This window comes from Eptatretus burgeri, chromosome 12 (assembly GCF_056783735.1).
Source record: "Eptatretus burgeri isolate ZD-2024b chromosome 12, Ebu_testis_v1, whole genome shotgun sequence".
NCBI classification, from domain to species: Eukaryota; Metazoa; Chordata; class Myxini; order Myxiniformes; family Myxinidae; genus Eptatretus; species Eptatretus burgeri.
This window is the reverse complement of record NC_140972.1, coordinates 50,929,638-50,952,610: the sequence shown is the minus strand read 5'-3', so window position 1 is coordinate 50,952,610 and position 22,973 is coordinate 50,929,638. Positions and strand designations below refer to the sequence as shown.

The 22,973-nt window shown below is 40.5% G+C and overlaps 1 protein-coding gene across 4 annotated transcripts in view; it reads right to left on the bottom strand.

Annotated features, from left to right (window-relative positions):
* Positions 1 to 22,973, bottom strand: part of LOC147015596 (dual oxidase 1-like) — a 201,824-nt gene that overhangs the window by 7,496 nt on the left and 171,355 nt on the right. For 3 of the 4 annotated variants that reach the window (XM_085850503.1, XM_085850501.1, XM_085850502.1), the window contains exons 27-32: positions 19,604 to 19,653; positions 17,167 to 17,294; positions 16,927 to 17,080; positions 16,504 to 16,724; positions 594 to 755; positions 238 to 393 (exon numbers count right to left, since the gene is read on the bottom strand). In XM_085850503.1, coding sequence (XP_085706629.1) covers positions 238 to 393; positions 594 to 755; positions 16,504 to 16,724; positions 16,927 to 17,080; positions 17,167 to 17,294; positions 19,604 to 19,653 — 871 coding nt within the window. Of the gene's footprint in view, positions 1 to 237; positions 394 to 593; positions 756 to 16,503; positions 16,725 to 16,926; positions 17,081 to 17,166; positions 17,295 to 19,603; positions 19,654 to 22,973 lie in introns of those variants that run through there. The other variant, XM_085850504.1, reaches the window with a different exon arrangement.

Sequence of the window (22,973 nt, the reverse complement as noted above, 5' to 3'; positions counted from 1 at the left end):
TTTGATTACGCTCAAAGTCAAATAATTTTGTATTTTTATGCAAGACCTGAGAAATAGACAAACCTGCTTTTATAGTCTTTCTGGGAACAAAAGACATCATGAAACTCGAGTTGGTTACTCCCCCTTTTCCCCATGCATATTTAATTGAAATATGAGTGGGGATGGAGGGCAACCTTCTCTGAAGTATTAAAATATGAGAGAGGGAGAGATACACTGCTCACACGGTCAAATCATTACCAGCATCGAGGTCCGAAGATCGAACTTCTCGGCAAACTGGGTAATGTAGATGTGAACCGAGACGAGATTCATCTTGTCATTCTCCTCCACCTCCTTAATTATGTCTGTTAGCCATTCAAATTGATGCTGTGTCCGTGTCACCCAGATGAAATACACCTGTAAGTAAAAGCCAAACAAATAAAACTGTATAAGGTGTAAAAGGTAGTTTAGAACATTTAGCTGAAATGCTAGAGGCTCATTCCTTGAGAAACATCTTGGTACATGCACTCCTGTTTAATTATATAAAAGTAGAAATTTGAATCCAGTTCAGACTTGATTCTACAACCAATCATATGGAGCAAAAGGAAAGCACTCACTTTTTTACACTTTATGAACCTGGAGTTCAGGAGTGACTTCTGCACAATATCTTTGAGGATTGAAGCAAAGGGTGTGACTCCAATACCACCTCCCACAAGTACTGACACTTCATACTCATTCCAATCTTGGTGACCTTCACCAAATGGTCCATCCAAGTAGATCTGCAAATCACAACAGATCGTGCTGGTTTGTCGTTAAATTTGTACAACAATGATATGATAATTATTGTCGCAGAGTGATCCTTTAAAAATCAGCCATTTCTCTCGAGATCTGATCATTGTTTCATCAGATTTAGTAAGAATTTATTTGTAAGAGAAATTATGTAAGCATAGCTCATCTGTGTGCACCTTGATTGGAATGTTATTTAAATATTAACTTACTTTCTTCCACTTCAATTATCTGTGATATCGAGTATCCACGACACTTGTGATGCACATTTTTATGATACTGCTCTTGTATAGTCTGATTCCCATCATGTACTGCCTTTTTGGCTACTGGTTGCATCATTGGTTAGGGGCGCAGCTATGCCCCTATTACCAGCATGCTGGTGCTGATTTCGCCGACTTCGGAAGGATGACAGGCTGGGTCAATCCCTTGGTGTTAATTCAGTGGCCAACGGCACTCAAACTCAGCACTCCACCAGGATCCCAAGCCACCACCCTAACCGCTAAGCCAACACTCGGCTGACTATTGTCTAATATGGGTTTGATACAGAAGAGGATTTCTGAGGTTAAAGGTTATTAAAGTTCATTGAATGCTAAAACATAATAGTCTCGTCAATGGGTGCAAAATACAGCGAGAATTGCTCAGTAAGTGATAAAAGCATGAGACTTGGCACAATTATTCTTCAACCCATACTGAATATTTTCAAAGGTGGAGCCATTGAATACAGCATGTTCCTTAGCAACGGTTGCGAGGTAACAAATTTACCCAAGCAACGGGCTTTTTAAGCCGATTTACTACATTCGGAAAGGTTGGTGCAATGTTACAGAAGATCAGAACTATCAGTAGACATGTTTTAAAGACAATGAGTGTCATCAGAAAACAAAACAACACAATAGTGTCACCACATAACAAATTAGCATTTGTTTTGTTGCTCGGTAATGGATAAACAATACCAACTGTCTTTGTATATATTTATCCTCTATTTGTCAATGATGCTTCTACTTCACATTGCCTAATGGCCTACAGAAGAGAAATGTTTTGGGTAAATAATCTATACAGGTTGTCATAATTGTTATCAAAAAGTAACAAAACATTAAATATTTAGTTTCTTCGTAACCTATTTACCATGGCAACCATCTGAGTACACGTAGAAGACGACCTGTGAACACGGGATTCACTTAACTCATTAACTCAACTTAAACATAACAGTCTTGTTATCAATAGAAGACCTTCTTCCTGGAATTATAATGAAAGCAATGGTATTTTACACCATACATCAAATTAAAACAGTTACGCAATCCATTCACGGTAGCAACCAGCAACTAGCAACTGTCAATTATGTTGTCACCTTGGACTTTCTTTGGACCTTTGCCATTGCTTTAAGCATTGCCACAATCTCTCCTGCATGTGCAGTAAACAGTGCATTGTAAGTGCGCTCGTACACATTTGCAGTCTTTACACCTGCTCCTACATGCACACTTCAGCAACTCTGGACAGGATGCACTGGCTTCTGGCAGATTTGTCCATAGGGGCTTCCACTGTTCTGGGCAAGTCCATCCCCACTCAGCAGGAGAGGGAAACTGGCGATATGGCATGGTAGTACGTCCCCAGTAGTGCCCACCTTGCAATACTGCCCTCCTGATATGTTGCTGTTGGGCAGCCTTGGTGGGAGGAAGGGTTGACATCTGACGCCCTTTGCGTGTGAATAGAAGCTTCCTAACCTCGTTGATTGAGGCACATGTTGATGTCCTGTCATAGAGAAGGACAGTGAAATACTCTAGGGAAGCTTCTGTCTCTTCAGATATTTGCTCTGGTGAATCGTGCAGCTCAAAGAAGGCTCGAGTGAACTCATCATGTGTTTCCCACACTTTCCATTGACGGGTAAAGTTATAGATAATAAAATACGTTGTAATTGATAAGTTAAATTGGTCTGCAGGCATCTTTTGTGCTGGTTGCTAAGGAAAATATGTTGCCTAGCAACTGAAAATAAGCCTTGTGTTGTTGACAGTTGCTCCAAATTGATGTTTATATGAAAATTGAAGTTGTAGATATTAAAATACATCATAATCATTTAATAAAATTGGTCCACAGTCATCCTATGTGCTGGTTGCTAAGGAAAATATGTTGCCCAGCGACCGTTACAATGCTACATTCAGTTCACATTGGCTCCACCACTGAAAATGTTTAGAATGTTGATTGAACATTTGTGCAAAGTTTCATGCTTTTATCACAATCTGAACAATTTTTTCACCCCTCACCTTGACTCTAAGGAAAGGTATTTGTGTTCACACATCATGCACAAGTTTGTCATGATTGATCTGCATTTACGCACACCTCAAATAATGGTTATTGGATCACAGCATTTGCGAGTTAATTCCCAAAATTACAAATTCCACAACAAAATGCCAACTGTTTTGCTTTTGTGCCTTTTGTAAGGCTGGTCATGAAAAACATCATTGAAATTTAAGAAAATTCAACTATTTGATGATCTTTAGCTCTCAATCCTCCCCCATTGCTGCTGAAAAAAGGATTAATCTGTACTAATAAATGTCAATGTGTGCGTGTGTGTCTCCTCCATAACTACAAAACCATCAAACCGAGCAGCCTGAACATTTGCATGCATACCAAGAAAACTTCGAGGAAGTGGGGATGACTGAAAATTGGGTGTTTGGGTTAATTAAAACACCCCCTTTTGAAGATAATTAACGGCCTTATTTAATTATATCCTTCATCAGGCACATCCTTGGACACCCTCAGACACCTCACTGGCCCTCAATGGGGTCCTAATTCGCCATTTTGTTCGGCCTATTCAAACATGCCTCAATTTGGAAACAAGATCTACTCTCTCACAGACTAATTAAAGTATAATATGGAATAGGCAAAGCCTAGAAGCGAACGTAGAATTCTTCTTACATTCGATGCTGCAATTTCCGGTTACTCGGGACTGGATTCGGGATCAGCGATCAACTAATGTAAATCACGATTAAAAATTATTTTTTGATGATGCGGGAGATATCTTTATTAAAATCAGTGGAGCAAATATACACCATGTCTGATATTTGGGTCTTTCATGTCTCCGACGATGCCTTTATCTCCAGGGACGCATCATTCCCCATGACACAAACCAGAAGCAAAAGGGTCATAGCCGACGACACGGATTCCAAATTGCCAGGGTATTGTATTGTTGTTGTTGTTTCCTATTCTCTCATGTGCACGCGTTGAGTATGAAGCTCACTACGTTCGCGATAAATCAAAATAAGTGTCAAAATCTGGAGTGAAATCCGAAAAATTTCACAAATTAGCGATTTTTACAACTTAGTGTATTTATTAAAGCAAAGCATTGTACTTAACTTTTTCTACTGTTCGGAGGATTATATTGAGTGAAGAAAAGATTATGGAATGTGCAGAAAGTGTGACTTCATTGAGCGCAACGCCGTGCTTCATAACCTGCTTTTGCAATCCATGACTGCATAGTCCACAAGGGTGCTTTTTCAACAATTACATACGCAGTTTGCTCTTTCCGTTTTGTACGATTTGCTTACATTATAAACTATTAATATAAATATACTGTTATAGTTCCGCCATTATATTATGAGTCAATAGTTTCTGCAAGTGAAGAGGAAATTTTTTTGTTGCTGCAAATGAGGCTTTTTTTGCTTTTCACCGTTTTGTGCGATCTTGGTTTTATCAGGTTTTCCTTTGTCCTCGTGGCTGCTTCTAAAGCAATTGGTTATCGAGTGTGCTGAACAAAGGTTATATGGTTTCTCTTTGTGAGTTTCAAAACAAAATATATTTGATTGGTGAGGTACCTATGCTATGCAAGGGGGGCTGGACAGCCACAAGACCATGTTCACGAAGGAGCCCGGGTGGAGCAGAGCGGAGTCCGAGACGGGGATCAGGGCCGCCGACAGGACCCACGAGAGACCCGGTCAAGATCGGGCGCCCTCGAACCAGCGCAATAGACGGGCTGCCGAGGCGAGACGCTGGCAAACCCTCCGTGTCACGACCCTCATTCTTTCTTTGGCAACCCGCGACTCCAACCGTCTCACTCCAACCACTGTCTCGCTCCAACGCTGTTTCTCTCCAACCTCAGACTCCAGCTAACACGGCCGACCCACACAGAATTCTCTCTCTACCTATACTATAAAATGGTTCGTGAAGGACTTGGGCAAAAAATGGCGAACCTACAAATGCCGAATACCGAATGCCACAGGCGAAACTCCTCACATAATTTTCTCATTCTGCTTGAAGGCCGAATTAAAAAAAAACAAAAAAACTCCAGTTGATCGTCTGGATTAAAAATAAATAAATGGAGGAGGCCCTTTTAATCTGTTATTATTTTTTTCATTTCAAAATGGCCACCTGCTTTTAGTGCCCGACAAATCATGTACCCGACATGCTCATTTTTTTATCTCCCCCCCCCCGTAAAAAAAATTACATGAGTCATGTACCAGGTATGTCAGTTTTCTCTCCCCAAAGAAATATGAAGTGGGTCATTTTCCAGACACGTCATGAACACACTCACTCAGCCTATTAAAAATACAATCCACAGTTCGAAACAAATATATCATCAATTTATGGTGAAAATACGAAAAAAAATATAGACTACACACTTCATGCAGATTAAAATGATTGGCTATACCATCTTTCTATATACAGGGTGCCCCACAGAAAACCAGGAAAATTGAGATTTTGAGATTTATTTTGCCATATTTTACCATATCAATAAACTCACATATAATAAAGTGTATCTTTGTTTTACACTACATCTAAGTTTGCTTTTGTTTTGTTTTAAAGAAACTGTACGAAATTTCCTGGTTTTCTGTGGGGCACCCTGTACAATTATTAAATACACAGATTTTCATTTAATTTAATACACATTAAACACACAGATTTACATATGTGGGATGTGGACTCACCAGCATCCCCTGGTCGAACTCCCCACTTGCGAAATCGGAGAAAACATCATGTAGCAAGAGTCGCCCATCTAAAACTGTTCCCGCATACCACGGTTTCAGGACTTTAGTTCCCATCGGAATTTGCAAAAATTAAAAAAACCATCTTCAAAAATGAAGCTTAAATCATGAAAATGATTCATAGTGTTCACACAATTTGTCAACATTCTAGATCCGTCGCACAATTTGCTAGTTTTATTTGTCTAGTGCGGTTAGTCTAGTGCGGTTTTGATTGATTTTTGGTTCAGGTCCGCATTCAGATCCGACCGATCAGTGGGATACAAAATTTAAACTGTTCAGCCTGGCGGAGGTATGCGCTCCGTGTGACGTTCCGTTTTGCCAAGTGTTTGGCCAAATTTTTCGCAAAAAAATTTGCTAGTCTAGTGCGGTTATGATTTGAATCATCGAGCGGCAGCCTATTAATAGGCTACGCCACGTGATCGTCGGTGATACGCTGACGCGCTGTGCATAAGTTAGACTATCGTTGGGCATAGGTTGTGAACGCCGACAACACGCTTAGCATTCGCTGATATAAGTTATCTTTAAGTTATCGAAAAGTTCTGTGCACGTTACTAATATGTTATGCATACGACCAACACGTTATGAATACGACCAAAACTAAAAAAAAACATCAAAATTTCAGCGTACGCCAACGTTTTACATACATTTTTATCCCCCACCGCGTGGCGGAAGGGGGATATTGTTATCACCCGGGTCGTCTGTCCGTTTGTCTGGCTGCCTGGCATGGTGTCAACATTTATAGCTGTGAGTGCGATAACTCATAAAGTGTTCGCCATATCGATTTGAAATTTGGATCACACATGTACCACCTGAAAAGGAAGAACCCTATTGATTTTGGGCGTGGCCGGATCCAAGATGGCCGACTGGGGCGGCCATCTTGAAAAAAATGTTTTTTGTAATAAATGGAAAACCGCTTGTCTGATTTCAATTATTTTTCAATGGCGGAGGATTCCCCATCTCTGATGGTATATTTATACGTTGCCATTGCTGGCTAAAATGTCAAGGTGTGACAGCGCCTTCAAATTGATACGTCACCATTAATTTAACAAAATCCAATATTACAAACACTCTTGAGGTAAACGAAGAGAACTGCAATTCTGATGTGACATCCTGATCAGGAGCAGCTTCATTCGGATTGAAACTCAAAATCATAATTGTATTGAGGTATTTATGAAAACTCCCACCCAACTGAGGACACCGGCGATGACCCCAAAACGTTCCACACAAGGCTTGGCGTGGCTAGCCCCAAAACTGAGGGAGTAGATCAGGGTCGTATGGACGGATACATACTCCTGCTTGAAAATATAGATAACACCCGATTTCCGGCCATTTGCCATGTTAATGTCTTTTCGAATTTACAGCGCCAATTTTTTTTCCCACCAATCACACGCTGCTATTTGTAAAGATTAATGTTCATGCACATCTTGAAATATTTAAATTTGTTTTTTGAAATTCCCCCCCAAACAAGGATGAAAGCTACTCAAGGTTTCTGGGTTGTACATGGTAGTCGGGAAACACACCGACTCCAACCTGCCGATTCCCAAAAATTTTCCGATATCGGCCAAGCACGAATGTGTGTGTGTGTGTGTGTGTGTGTGTGTGTGTGTGTGTGTGTGTGTGTGTGTGTGTGTGTGTGTGTGTGTGTGTGTGTGTGCGCGTGTGTGTGTGTGTGATTTGTCATCTTTTCGTGGAAAATCCACTGCACTGTTTCTTCAATATCTATATGTTTCTTATGTATTTATTTGATTATTGTGCATTCGTGAAAAGTATGGGTTGACTGACTGCATTGACACAACTGACGTTGTGGATATACTGATGTGAATCCGTGATCGAGGTTGTGAATCTGCCGTTTGGAGAGGTTCTGGGCTGAAAGGATTGAAACCTCGAGGAAGAACATTGCCCAGCTGATGATCCATGCAGTCGGGAAAGTGTGTGTGCTTTTGTGTGTATGTGTTTTTTTGTTTTTGTTTGTGTGTGTGCATTTGTATTTATCTGTTTGTATGTATGAGTATGTGTGTTTATGTATGTGTGTGTGTTTGTTTGTTTGCATGAGTGTATGTGTTTGTTTGTTTTTTATTATTTATTTTTATTAATTTGTAATTATTTATTTTTTGTGTGCACCACAGAATTGTTTGCAACAGTTGTGTGTGGAAAAAAACGAGGTGTGTGTATTGTTCATAAAGCATAACATTTTCTCTCTGCAAACTCCACCCTACCCCCCGCCCCCCGATCCTTCTCTCTCCCTCTCTGTCCCATTCTCACTCCACCCCCTCCTATTACCATGCAGCACCTTCCTATCTATATCTATATCTATATCTATATCTATCTATATCTCTCTATATCTCTCTATATATCTATCTATATCTCTCTATCTCTATCTCTCTATATATCTCTATCTCTATCTCTATCTCTATATCTCTATATCTCTATATTTCTATATCTCTATATCTCTATATCTCTATATCTCTATCATCTCTATCTCTATCTCTCTCTATATCTATCTATCTATCTATCTATCTATCTATCTATCTCTCTATCTCTATCTCTATCTCTCTCTATCTCTATCTCTATCTCTATCTCTATCTCTATCTCTATCTCTATCTCTATCTCTATCTCTATCTCTCTCTCTCTCTCTCTCTCTCTCTCTCTCTCTCTCTCTCTCTCTCCGGTGATTATGTCCAGACGGTTTTTGTCGATGGACCTGTCCGGATGGAATTTGTGTTCGGGCATTGTTTTTGTTTTATCTCCAGACAGTGTTTATGCCCGGACCTGGACGGGCCGTGTTTGTATGTCTCCAGACATGTCCGGGCGGTGTTTGTCTCCGGATGTGTCCATGTTTTTTTCTGGACATGTCTGAGCAGTATTTATCTCCTGACGTGTCCGGGCAGTGTTCATGTCCAGACTGGAGTTTGTCTTTGGACGTGTCCAGGCGATGTTTATGTCCAGGCAGCTTGGCTCCGGATGGCTCGGCTTGGCTCCGGACGTGTTTTGCTGTGTGGAGTTTGTCTCCCTATCACTACAAGATCATAATTGTGAAGTTTCATGTCGATTAATTAAGCGGTTCCAGATAAACACATGATTAAATATTGTTCTTCAGTTCAATAATGGCTGTCAAACCATGTGACCTTTCAATTGTCAATTAATAAACTTGTACATCCAAGGATTGGGGAGCATTTGTGTGAAGTTTCCCCTCGGTCTGTCCAGCCGTTCTGGAGAAGATTTTTTAATGTGTTTTCGGGTAAATCCAAAATGGGTGCCAAATCATGTGACCTACGATGTCATATGTGTGAATCTTTTGTTCCTCATGGATAGGCGGTCATACCTGTAAAGTTTCGCCTCGATCTGTTCAGCCATTTCAGAGAGGATTTTTGAAGGTTTAAAAAAAATTTAAAAAATAGGCTGCCAAATAACGTGCCGCTGACATCATCTTTTTTTTCTGTGGAACATTTTATCCCGAGATGACTCTCAAAAAATTTCATACTGATCAGATGTGGCGTTCTACATATATAATGACGTCATTAAAAAAAAAAAATCACACTTATTCCACATGAGTACTTGCCGTGTGCCAAGTTTCAATTTTTTGCTTGGTGCGCTTTCAGAGATGCAGAGGTCCAAAGTTCTTCCAACATGGTCACCACACCACATGACCTATGATGTCATAATGATGATTAAAATATTCTGCATGTGTAGTTGCATCTTTGGTGAAAATTTCGTCGCAACCTGACAAGCGGTTACGGAGAAAAACACAAAAGTTCTGTATGGACAAACAAACAAACAAAAAAACAAATGAAAAATTACTCATGGAATGACACTTGGCGAAACGGAACGGCACACGGATCGCATACCTCCGCCAGGCTGAACAGTTTAAATTTTGTATCCCACTGATCGGTCGGATCTGAATCCGGACCTGAACCAAAAATCGAATCGACTTGTTATCACCTAACCAACCCTTCCACCTCCTTTTGTAACAAGTTGTCCACAACTTCTCGAGATGTCATGCTACACATAGATTTTGGCCCCATCTCTCAATGGTGAACAATCATTAAATAAATTATCGTATCCGGATCCCAATTTGAATCTTCACGAAAATTTAATCAATTAGTCCTTTTTACACACTCATCCTGTCTACAAAGTTTCTGTGGAATCCATCCATAACCTTTTGAAATATTGTGCTAAACATCGTTTTTGGCCGTATTTTTCTCAATCATGAAGAATCACTTGAAAAATTCTCAAATCTGGATCTGGATTCTTCACCAGAATCGAATCAATTAGTCCTTGTCACACACCCAACCTGTCCACCAAGTTTCTTCTGAATCTGCCCACAACTTTTTGAGATATCATGCAATATCGTTTTTAGCCCCATCTCTTAATGGTGAAGTCAGTCAAAAAATAAATAATTCTCGTATCCAGATCTGGATTCGGATGTTCACCAAAGCGATCGCAAAAATCGAAGACAAAATTAAAATCGAAGTAAAAAACGAACTCGTAACGTCAAGCGAAGCAAAAATACTCCATTTCTCCACAGGAATTTACGGAATTATTTAATATTATTTTATAACACTGAAATTTTTAAAACAGCCGTAACTCGACGAATTGACACACAAATTCCGCCGAACTTACCTCAATCTTCCAAACTCACGCTCCGTCAACAATACCTGTGGTCACTTTTCTCGAGTTATCATGTTTTGGGTGTTTGACCTCACTGTGACCTTGACCTTTGACCAATTTTGACCAAAATTTAATCAGCACTAGCCATCACCCTCCTGAATCACGTGGTGTAATTTGACATTGGTAGCTTCTTCCGTTCTCGAGTTATCGTGCCTACAAACAAACAAACAAACAAATAAACAAACAAACACACAAACACACAAACAAACAAACAAACAAACAAACAAACAAACAAACACACAAACAAACAAACAAACAGACGACGGAAGTGATCAATATACTTTCAAAATCTTTAGATTTCGTAAGTAACAAGGTAGGAATGACACCACATTACAATACCACAATGCGACACTGCAATCCTCTTACGGATTACCATCACGACATCTTTTGATGTTTTACTTTTGTTTTGGGATTGCGATTGATGAAGAAGAATGAAGAAGAATGAAAATGAAGAATGACACCACATTACGACACAAAACGTATAACGAGGGGAGCAGGAGACAAGAGGGGTGGGAGAGGGAAGCACAAAACAGTGGGGAACAGAGACATCAGGAGATCTGTGGAAGGGAGAGGGATTGGGTGGGGTACACAGGATAAACAAGATGGACAACACAGGGACTTTCAGGAAGGAAAGCAGGGAATTTGAAGGAGGTGGGTTGGAGGTGGATTAACGGGGGAAGAACAGATCATGGTTTTGGATGGGGGAAGATAAGAGATTGTGGTGATCGGCTGTTTTGAAGACGTGGAGGGAAGAATGGGATTGAAGAGAGTGTGGGAGTTTGTTCCAAAGGCGGGAAAGAAGAGGACTGAAAGAGTGAAGGTGAGCAGTGATTCGTGATTTTGGTAGTTTTACCAGAAGGGGGTTGCTCGCGGACCTTAAGCGCCCTGTGGAAATATGGGGGGGGGCACCGCAGACAGAGTGGGGGGGGGGCGAGAGCAGAGAGGAGATGGTAGAAGACAAAGACCACGACCTTCCTGTGGAGAGAACGTGAGAGACCCAAAGATTCAGCTTCATCGCGGGAGATACCAATGATCCAAAATGCCTTGTTTTCCACGGTGTGAAGCAAAGAAAGGTGTGAAGCGGGAGCATCAGGTTGCAGATGAAAACTTTCTATGTGTCCAGGAGCTCAGGTGTGCCAAGGAAGGACTTTTCATGACAGAGTCAGCAGTCACAGTCAGTCAGCAGTCAACACAGTCAGCAACTGGCTTTGGAGGCCAGCTTGGAAATGTGGCTTTCACAGGAAAGATCATGGCAGATCGTGAGACCCAGAAGCTTTTATGAAAGGACTTCTACAAGAGGATTGTTGAGAAAGTAGATGGGGGGGCGGGGTTCCAGATGGTCCTTTCGGAGAGACAGTGAGTGTGAGATTTGTCAGGATTGAAAGACATGTTCCACGTGTTGGACCAGTTTGTGATTTTATACAGATCTGCAGAGAGTGAAAAGGCTGCTGCCTGCCGATCTGAGGGATGACAGATGGTACAGCAGAGGGTGGAGTCATCAGCAAAGACATAAAGAGGATTTTCCAGAGAGTCAGAGAGATGATTGATGAAAACCAGAAAAAGAACATGGCCCAGAACACTGCCTTGAGGAATTCCAGCCTGGACAGGAAGAGGGGATGAGAAGGTTGGGATCCTACATCATTTTAAAGAAAAAGACACATTCAATCAAAAAAGCAACTACATATATCTTCCTAGTTCAGTTGTAAACGAAGCAAGAGTCGATACCTGATCGGAACTGTGCTGGCTTTGTTTTTTACTCGGCAAGTAGGGTATATCTAGTTACTTTTTTAGTTGGAGGCACATTTTTCTTGAAAACGATTTATATTGTCATGTTGACTCATGTCGTCCGTCACACCAGAGATTTATGCAACCCAGAAGATGCCGATCTCACCGAAATTTAAACTGCGGTCATTAATTAATTTACAATCCCCCATGGATCGTTCAAATGCAAACCAAAATCTGCCATTTGCTCGCATGGAGGAAGGCAGAAGGCAGGAAGACACTAGTATTAATTGAAATGGTTTATTACAGTGGCCGACAAAACTATTCATGCCCTTCCAATAATTCCACATTTCGATGAATGAAGAATCATAGAGAAACCAAATGAATTTTTTTAGGTCATCTCTACATCTCAGTCGAGATGACCTAATAAAGCCAGTCTCGAAGTCTGTCTGCCCGTCCGTACATCTGTCCACAATAAAACCGAGTGGAGACAAATAACCAATAGTGGAATGGATAGAGGTCGATGAGACATGCACAACAACATAACTTTCAAGGTCGTCCAAGGTCGAGGTCAACGTCACGAGGCTGTCAAAGTTGCGAAAATCGTCGATTTCAAATCGTATCTCCTCCGTCATTTATCAAGAGAGATCAAATGTTATTAGTGATTCAGATACTATGGACTATTATCTAGAACAACACGAGCCATTTTTTTGAAATTTGCTCTCGTTCCGATTTTATAGTTTCTATCCACCTCGTGGTGCGCCGGAGACCTCAACACGGACTCCCACGCTGATTTTAACTTCAAATTCAATTGTTTCCACCTTTCGCACTGCATAAGGTTGATCGACACTGAAATTCACCTTTAATGAGGGAAATGCATCGAATTCGTTGGGTGGGTGGCTGTGGGTGCCGAGATGCCGTGGATTCTGGCAGGCACGGGATGAAGCCTCGAATTGTCTCCTCGAGGGAATGCTGACTGTTGGGGTCTGGGAGATTAAGGTTTACATTTTTGAGGGTTTTAGAACACGCTTTCCAGGTCTCTGTAAAAATTCCGGTACAAAAGAGACGTTTTATGATTGTATAAAAAATATTTCATCCGCCGCGTCACGGCTCGTCATGTGACACCACGCGCGAGAACAGACGCGTCGTTGAGTCACGTAAAGGTTTTGCGTGTGCGCGCTGACTTCATCGCGCTCCTCTACTCTGTGGCCAAGATAAAACTTGATTGACACTGAAATAAAGCAAATTCGACCTGAAATTCACCTTTCGATTATTATAGATGCCCCTAATTTGATTTTGCTTCTGTTGACCTCTGGCAGAGATGACCGGCACTCCCGCTCGGGGGTATTTTTTTATTCATAAATGAAGAGATCAGACTAAACACTGTTATTGTTGAAGGAGGTTACATGTCAGGAATACCTGTAAAAAAAAAACATGTACAAATCAAAATTCACTGGTTGCAGAAGTATTCAGCCCCGTTGGTCAGTACTTGGTGGAATTACCTTTGGCAGCAATGACTGCTGTGAGTCTTTTGCGGAAGGTCTCTCCCAGCTTTACACAGTGAGATGGTGAAATCTTTGCCCATTCTTCATGTAAAAATGACTCGAGTGATGCCACTTTTAATGGGGATCGTTGATGGACTGCAATCTTCAAACCTTGCCATAAATGTTCAATTGGGTTCAAGTCAGGACTTTGACTGGGCCACTTAAGAACATTAATTTTATTTTTTTCTTATTTAGCCACTCCAGTGTGGCTTTAGCTTTGTGCTTCGAATCATTATTTTTTGCCTGCAAGCTTTGTGCTTCGAATCATTGTCCTGCTGAAATGTGAATCCCCTTCCCAGTTTCAGATTTATCGCTGAATCAATCAGGTTTTCATCAAGGATTCTCCTGTACTTTGCACCATCCATTGTCCCTTCTTTGTGAAGGGAATGAGACATTGTAGATTAATGAACACCAACCCCCATCTTGGACGTAGAGCCTTGGAGATCCTTCAAAGTCATTGTTGGATTTACAGTGACATCCCAAACCAGTTTCCTGCTTGCCCGGCTGCTGAGTCTGGATAGGTGACCTAATCTGGGTCGGGTCTGCGGGTATAATCCGTCTTCTACTTCTTAATGATAGATTTCACCGAGCTTAAAGGGATAATGAGTGACTGAAATCTCCTTAAAACCCTCTCCTGATCAGTGCTTCTCCACCACTTTATGTCTGACTCTGATTTCTTTGGAAGCTCCTCTGTCTTTCATGTTTGCCTTGTTGGTTGAGCAAGTGAGTGTCACCTTAAAACTCCTTCGATAAGTAGGCGAGCTTAATATTTTTAAGTTAAAGCACTGATTTCATTCAAGTGAAACGTATTACGCTTATTTTATAACCTTTCAAACAAATAAATTTCTCCTGAAGTGATTTTGGGTTTAAATGGCAAAGGGTTTGAATGCTTATGCAACTGAGAATCATCTGATTTCCTCTGTTAATCCAACTTATTCACATATTAATGCACATTTTTTAGCATTATAACTTTGGAATAGTTTGTAAAGACTCCAGATATTAAGTTTGATTTGAAAGCATCATGAAATAAGCTCAAGTGCCATCAAAATGTGAGAACTTTGGAGGGGATGAATACTTTTGCAGGCCACTGTATAACAATATGGGAGGGAAGACGAGACACGAAGAATAAATAAAAGGACAGACCTGCCGCTCACAGGACAAAAAAATAAGGGAGCACACTTACTTAATACAGGACTAGAACTAAATCCCACTGAGATGCAGAACCACCAGAATCAAACCAGAAACAAAGGGGCAGGCAAGCACGAACTGGTCTCTGCTGTACCACAATCATTTAGTGCAGTTTGATATGGCACAGTATGGAAGGTGTGGCATGGGGCAGGAAAATGGTGATGAAGAGATAACAATGGCAGGGAGATGGCATTGGCATCTCTCGATCCAGGACTTCTTTGACGAGCCATGAGCTAAAGAGAAACATCTGATCTGTGGTACTGTTTTATCTCAACTCGCATGTCTTTTAATCTCTTTGGGGCTGCCTTTCTAACATGCAGCTGGTCCCTCTCATTGGCCACCTGCTAACAATGGGTGGAGCAGTCTTCCAGGCCATCCAGCCCCTTTTCAAGACTCCACAGCTCACTATACTGCCCTGGCATGCAGTTATTTGGCCAAATGGTCCGTGATGCTTTCATTTAAAGCGCGGTGCTTTCCACATGCCTTTGTGCCCACAAGTCCTCTTCCTGGCCTCACTTGTACAGAAGGTCTTACACAGTATTCCATACACTATTCTGCTCGAAGATGACAATGTCAGTGCACATATTACATACGACTTACCTCTGACAGATCCCCAATACAGGTGTAATTCTACTCTCCTCGAGCACAAGGACCGAGCTAAATTCTTAACATATTCAGGTATGGCAACCTCCCTTCCCACTTTTACGTATGAAATGTACAAAAGGAGCAAGATGCAGTGAAATATCGATTTTGTTTATCCAATCTTGAGCACGAAAAGTAGCAAAAAAGAGTTGATTGGTAGAGATACTCATGGGTAACTCACATGACCCACAGCAACAGGACGTACATATGAGTGGCAATCACTTCCACAACCAAGATTAATTTTTCACATGATGTAAGGCTCATAGTAGAGCTGAATACACACACATGACATTCATGCAGACAAATACATAAGACAAGATAGGGTTGTTGGATGAGTCAAACACAGCCACCGAGCTTGGAGGAAGCATTGACTTCCCAGGACACGCTCAACTAAGATGTCACTTTTTCTCTTCACACTTAACTTGCAGTACAAACACAATTCTTCCATGCCAGACTCACAGATTCAGTTTGAGTTCAATTGAACACCTGAGAAAAAGAAAGTGAAGCAGTATTGCTCCTTCAACTCCAGTGAGAAGACACAAAACTTTGTTGTCGACGTTAATAGTGTGGACATGACATTTTCTGGAGGTCTTTTTCCTCAAGTGGACTGTGAGGTGAAAGCCGAATGCACTCTTTGCCAGATTTTCTTTTTGTTCTACATGGTGGTGATGATAAGGTGTGGAAGCATTTCAAAAGTGACAAACATGTTGCAAAATGGTTGTCAACATCCACCAAACAAGCAATTAAGATGAACAAGTTAGGATTTGGAGAGCATACTACAATCTACCTTAAAAAAAAACAAGTTCCGCAAGATTAATACATCTTCAAAAACTCAACTACAAAAAACCCTTTCAAGCAGGTTCCCCAATGATAATATATCTGTGGAGTTTATCTCTCAGCAAAATTACGGAAGCTTACCCTTTTCCTGAAAATATGAATCAGAAAAACATTTTTTGTTTGAATCAACTATCATGTAATAACCAAACCATACATCTTAAATCTACCTTTGGACAGCAGGATGCTGGTGAGCTGTAGGCCTCACGGAGCCGCATGGTCCAGGGACCAACGGCTCGGATGTGTACGCTGAGTGTGTCTTCGTGAGGAGCTGACGTCAGGGTGAAAGGGTGATATTCATTCTGGGATAGGTTGAGGCAGGCAATGCGCACCCACTGACCGGATTTGTAACAAAAATTTTGGGGCCTCTTGAACTGTAGATGCGTCACCCCTGAGGGTATTTACAAGGGCAATTTACTATACAAACAAAAAAAGTCACCAGATTTATTATGAATACAATGTTGACTTTTCTCAAAAATGAAAGGAAATGCAGTCATTTATTCTAAAGTACTGAGATCACTTACTAAAGTTAAACATCAATATCTCTGAATTTTTGGTCCAGTTGACCTTAAAATTGTGAAACATTTTCTTACCTGAGGGCAGCAACTCAGCTTTGTAAACACAAATTTCGACTTTCTTGCGGCTCAGGCTAACTAAAGCATCACCGGAGTAAAGAAGAGCTGGCACGATGAAATAGAGGTAGAACATTGGTTTTTGAATCATGGCCATGCTGCCATGCAAGATGATCTGTGAAAAGGCAGTTTGCCATCAGTGTACGTAAAACATTTCACTTCTGGTTTTAAAAAGTGCCATGATGGATACTATCTTCTCACCAGTAAATAGAGAACTACATATAGCTTGTGGGTGATCCAAAAGGCTTTGAAAGAGTTGCGTCGCGAGTACCGGTCAGCAAACACATACATGACTGCCAACACTGCCAACATGAGGATACCGGTGAGACCTGGAATTTGACACACAGACACAGCTTAGCCTTATTCTATCCCTAATACCAACCACTTTATAATAATTTCTGTGATCAGTCGCCACAGATTTTCTGCAATCGGAATTTTTTTAGACAATGCGTAAACATCTCAGAGCTCAAATATAGAATGTTGCTGAAAATAAAACAAAAAATTATGACATATAATCATTACCTCCACCATGAAGGTGTATGGAGGGTATGTTTTCAACACTGTCTGTCTGGCTGTTTGTGAGCAGGATGTCTCCAAAAGTTATGGATGGATGCGGACAAAACTTAGTGGACAGGCTGGGTGTGTGTGACAATGGCGAATTGCTTTGATTTTGGTGAAGATCCGGATACTACTGTATAATTATTTAACTGATTCCCCAGGCAAAAATAACATTCTTTTCCTGCAGTAATTCTGTATTATATGCGAGTACAACTCAAATATACAATAGTTCTAACTGTAGCATTTTTGCCTGTGTTCACTCTTGAGAGATATCAGGCCAAAAATGATATAATAGCATGACATCTCAAAAAGTTGTGGAGGAGTTATTCAGATATAATTTGGTGGTTGAGTTAGTTTGGTGACAAGAACAAGGTGATTAAATTTTGGTTAAGGTTCAGATGCAGATCTGACTTGTCAGTGGGATACAAAATGTAAAACTGTTCAGCCTGGTGGAGGGTTGTGCTCCATTGAGGGTCGTTATAGTTTGGATATGTTTCACTTGACTTGTTTGAAGAAAAAGTAACCTCTGATTAATTGAGCAGTTAATTAAACTTCAGTGAAATGTCTAATATTAACTATGAGCAGGGGCTACCCGACTGTGTGAGCTTTTCCTGGCAGTGGTTTCGGGACGTATTGGACATTGAGAAGCTTTGATTTTTAAAAGTTTTCCTTTACATGTGGGCTGGTGTCGATGTGAAAATTGGGGTGGCAGCAATGTCTGACCCCACATCCCAATATACACTTTATAGCAGCTTTTGGCTTCAACACGGACGTCAAGGCCAATGTGTGGCAGCTTAAAACCTTGCCCAGATTCTGAAGTACCTACACCCAAAATTTGGGGCCTCCAGGTACTACGGTTTGGTTGTCAAAGAATAACAAACAAACACACAAACAAACACTTGAGAATATTTATAAGATGGAGTTAGACATATTCTTTCTGCTGATATCACAGCATGATTAGTTGTTTATTTTTCAATTTCACATTTGAAAAATCACATTGGCAAGTTATCTTAAAGTATCACAAACTTGCTAACTTGTAATTAGACAATTAAAAATTGTTGCAGTATATATCAGCCTCCATAAGCAATAAACATTGCTTTTTTTAAAGTACCATTCAAGGACATGGCTTCCTTATCTTGAAAGCTCTGTGGACCATTGTGAGGGTATATGTTTGTGCATGGCCCTGGTGGAAAAATGAACTGCAACATAACCAAAGTTGAAAAACAAAACTAAGGTGGATACTGCAGTTGTTTTTCAGAAATATTTTTGGTGTTGGTAAAACAGTAATTTTGTTTTTTACATAACATATTATGTTATGACATATTATATGATATTATTTATACAACATATATTATATTATGATTTTATAAAACAGTAATTTAGTTTGTAATTTTGATAAAATAGCAGCAGGGTTGATGTTTTGAGGGTTGGTACTGGTGAAATTATTTGTTTGGGACTATGGTAGGATGTCAACTTATCTCACTGGGTTTGATTTATTGGGATGAAAGCACCTTAAAACCATGAACTGTTTAGAAAAGAGCTTTTTATGAGACTAAGGCGACTCCCCGAATGGTACGAAATGTTTTAATTGAAAGAATGAATACTTTGGTGCTTGCTGTTTAATATGAAATTTTATGAAGTACTATAATCAATATTCAAAACTTTTAGCAAGATTGAATACCTCTGTCAAGGAATATTTACATTGTCAATTTGAAGGTTGAGAATCTCAATCAATCAATTAAATGCCCAAGTGAAAGCATCACCACTGGAGGGCACATTTGTTTTTGTATACCTTGTCGAGGTTCGTATGAGAGCTAACACACAATGCACAGCAAGGGGGGCATGAGACAAGAGGGTGGGAGTGGGAAAGACAAAACAGTGGGGAACAGAGACATTAGGAGATCTGTGGAAGGGAGAGGGATTGGGCGGGGAACACGGGGTATACAAGATGGACATTACAGGGACTTTCAGGAAGGAAAGCAGGGAATTTGAAGGAGGTGGGTTTGGGGTAACAAACAAACCTCATGGGAACAAACAACACAATTTGCGAGGCCATTGTATTAACAAGCATTTCACACACCTGGGATTGACTCAAAGAACCACCAGGTGTATTTTGGAGGTACGTCAGACCTTCAAAGAGAAATAAAAGAGTTAATAATGAGTCACTGTTTCAAAAGTTTTCTCGAATCCACCTCAAACAGTGATTCGACTTCTAATGCAAATCCATTTAAATTCAGACAAGTTTACAGTTCATTTCTGAAAAATATAAATATAAAAATGTTGTTTTACATGAAATCACAAAGCTTCATTGACTGGTTTGATTGACACAAAGAACCACCAAATGTATTTTGGAGATATGTCAGACCTTCAATGAAAAATAAAAGAGTTAATAATGAGTCACAGTTTCGAAAGTTATCTCTAATCCACGTCAAACAGTCACAGACTTTTAATGCAAATCCATTTAAATAGAGACGAGTATACTACAGTTCATTTTTGAAAAATAGATATAAAAATCTTGTTACCTTGCGCTCGCAAAGCAAAAAATGGGGTGAAGCGATCGGTCATGTCCGTGTGCCGTACGTATGTGTCTCGTGCATGTGTACGTACGTATCTGCATTATAAAAATTCATTTTCTCAGCAACTGTTTGTCTGATTGACACAAAATTTTGAATCACATAAACAGGTGCGATTCCTCTTGTGGAATTTTTTAGTCATAATTATGACATCATAGGTCATGTCGTACAGGTGCCATCTTGGAAAAACCGAAAAACTTGGCACCTTTATATCTATGAAAACGTTTCAAAGAAAAAATTAAAACACGGCTCATTCTCAAGTACTCCCCATGTGAAATAAGATATGTTCATGCTGATGTCATCAGTCCTACATTATGACATCATAATTCGACAAGTGCAACACTTGATCCGGTCAGTATGAAATTTTTTTTTAATCTGCAATTGTTGGTCCGATTGTCAATTTTGATCAGAGGTGCGCCTCCTGTAGGAATTTATGATAATTATAACATCATAGGTCACGTGGTACAGGCGCCATCTTGAAAAAAACAAAAAATTTGCACCTTTATATCGCTGAAACCGCTCCATGGAAAAAATTGAAACACGGCTCATTGTCAAGTACTCATGTAGAATAAGATATGTTAATGATGATGCCATTAGTGCTTTAATTATGACATCATAATTCAACAAAAGCAATGCCTGATCCAGTCAGTTGCGGCGGGAGCATTGATGGACAGTCAAGTCATGCCACAGATTTTCGATTGTAGACAGCAATCTTCATGTCATGCCACAGATTTTCGATTGTATTAAGTCGGAGCTCAGACTGGACGACTCAGGAACATTCATCTTTTTGTTCCTTAGCCTCTCCAGTGTGGCTTTAGCTGTGTGCTTCGGGTCATTGCCATGCTGAAAGGTGAACTTCTGTCCCAATTTCAGTTTTATTGCAGAGGGCAGCAGATTTTCCTCGAGGATTTTTCTGTATTTTGCTCCATCCATTTTCCCTTGTGTCCAACAAGTGCCTCAGTCCCTACTGATGAGAAACATCCCCATGACATGATACTGCCTCCACCATGCTTCACAGTAGAGATTATGTCCTTTGGGTGATGTGCTGTGTTGGGTTTGCACCAAACATCAAAGTTTTGCATTTCGGCCAAAAAGTTCCATCTTGGTTTCATCAGACAACAAAACCTTTTGCCACATGGCTTCAGAATCTCTGGAGTAGTTTTTTGCGTACCTCAAACGGGACTCAAGGTGGGCTTTTTTGAGTAATGGCTTCCTTCTTGCCACCCTACCATGCAGACCAGAATTGTGGAGTGCTTGGGATATTATTGTCATGTGCACACAGTGACCAGTCTTTGCCATAAAGACATGTAGCTCTTTCAAAGTTGCCATTGGCCTCTTGGTGGCCTCTCTGATCAGTGTCCTCCATGCTTGGTCATCCAGCTTGGAGAGAACGTTTGATCTAGGCAGGATCTTGATGGTTACTATACGCCTTTCACTTCTTAATGATTGTCTTGACTGTACTCCAAGGGATATTCAAGGCCTTTGAAAATTTTTTATCCATCCCATGATCTGTGCTTTTCCACAACTTTATCCTTCGTGAAATCTTTTGAAATCTCCTTTGTGCTCATGGTTGAGTCTTTGCTGTGAAATGCATTACCGAGCAGAGGAAACCTCCAGGAACAGCTCATTTTATCCTGAAATAATCAGAATCACAACAATTTAACACAGGTGGAAGCCAATTAAATTGGTGTGTGATATTAAAGGTGATTGGTTAGGGTTAGATTGTTAGGGTTAGGTGAGCGAATTTACAATCGCTATTATAAGGGGGGTGGACACTTATCCAACCAAGATATTCTAGTTTTGTATTTTTAATTAATTTTCTGAAATTTGTGGAATTTGTTTTTCACTTGGAAGTTGTGGGTTATGATGTGTAAATAAAGGTGGGAAAAGCCTGATTTTATGCAAATAAATTCCAGGCTATAAGGCAACAAAAGGTGAAAAATTTGAAAGGGGGTGTAGTCTTTCTATCGGCATTGTAAACATCATAGGGAGACTACTACAAGTTACGTGGATACTATTATAGGTTGCGTTGATGCTATTATAGGTTACATGGTTACTCTTATAGGTATCCTATTATAATATAGGTATTATAATATCCGACTATTATAAGTGTTCCTCCATGTGTCCTTCTTCCCCTCTCTTTGATCTTGCTCTTACGCTCACGTGTACTCTATTGTTGGTGTTTTCCCCTTTCCAATTTGTTCCCTTCCATCCTTCTTTCGCTCTTCGAAGAGCATCGATCATGTATACAAAAACAGAAAAGAGGGACACAGGGTCAAGTTGCCCGTTTGGCCTTTTCCTTCTAATTTCAACCAGATCGAGTCATTGTGGGAAAAGGCTGTGGCTCAGAAGGCTAATAATCTTAAGAATGTCCAAGAGTTAAAAGAACTGTGCTGCAGAAGAATGGGCTGAAGTTAAAAAGAAAAGATGCCATAAATTGGTAGATAAGAAGAATATACAGTTTTGTAAGCAGTGGGAGTTCATAGGAAATATTGGACTCAGTTGCACAATATTCCTGTTCTGATTCTTATTTCATATGCGCAGCACAAGGCTGTTGGGTAGCATCAATGGCTGAGGGCGCAGCTGTGCTGCTGATGCAATGCCATCTGCTGGTTATGGCAGGAATTTGGAATTTGTTTATGGTGCGGCGATAGCTCGCCTACTCTCTGTGAAGGATACCGTGGGATCTTTAACATCCACCAACTAATACTGAGAGACGGGACTCCAATTTAATCTCCATCTGAGCGACAGCACACATGTTGAGGAATCACACTACCTGTGAAACACCAGGATGACAGTTTATAGCTGGATTGAGAATCGAACCCAAGCTAGATAGCTGAGAGGTAAGTGTGCATACCTCAAGGCCATCCTGCCAGC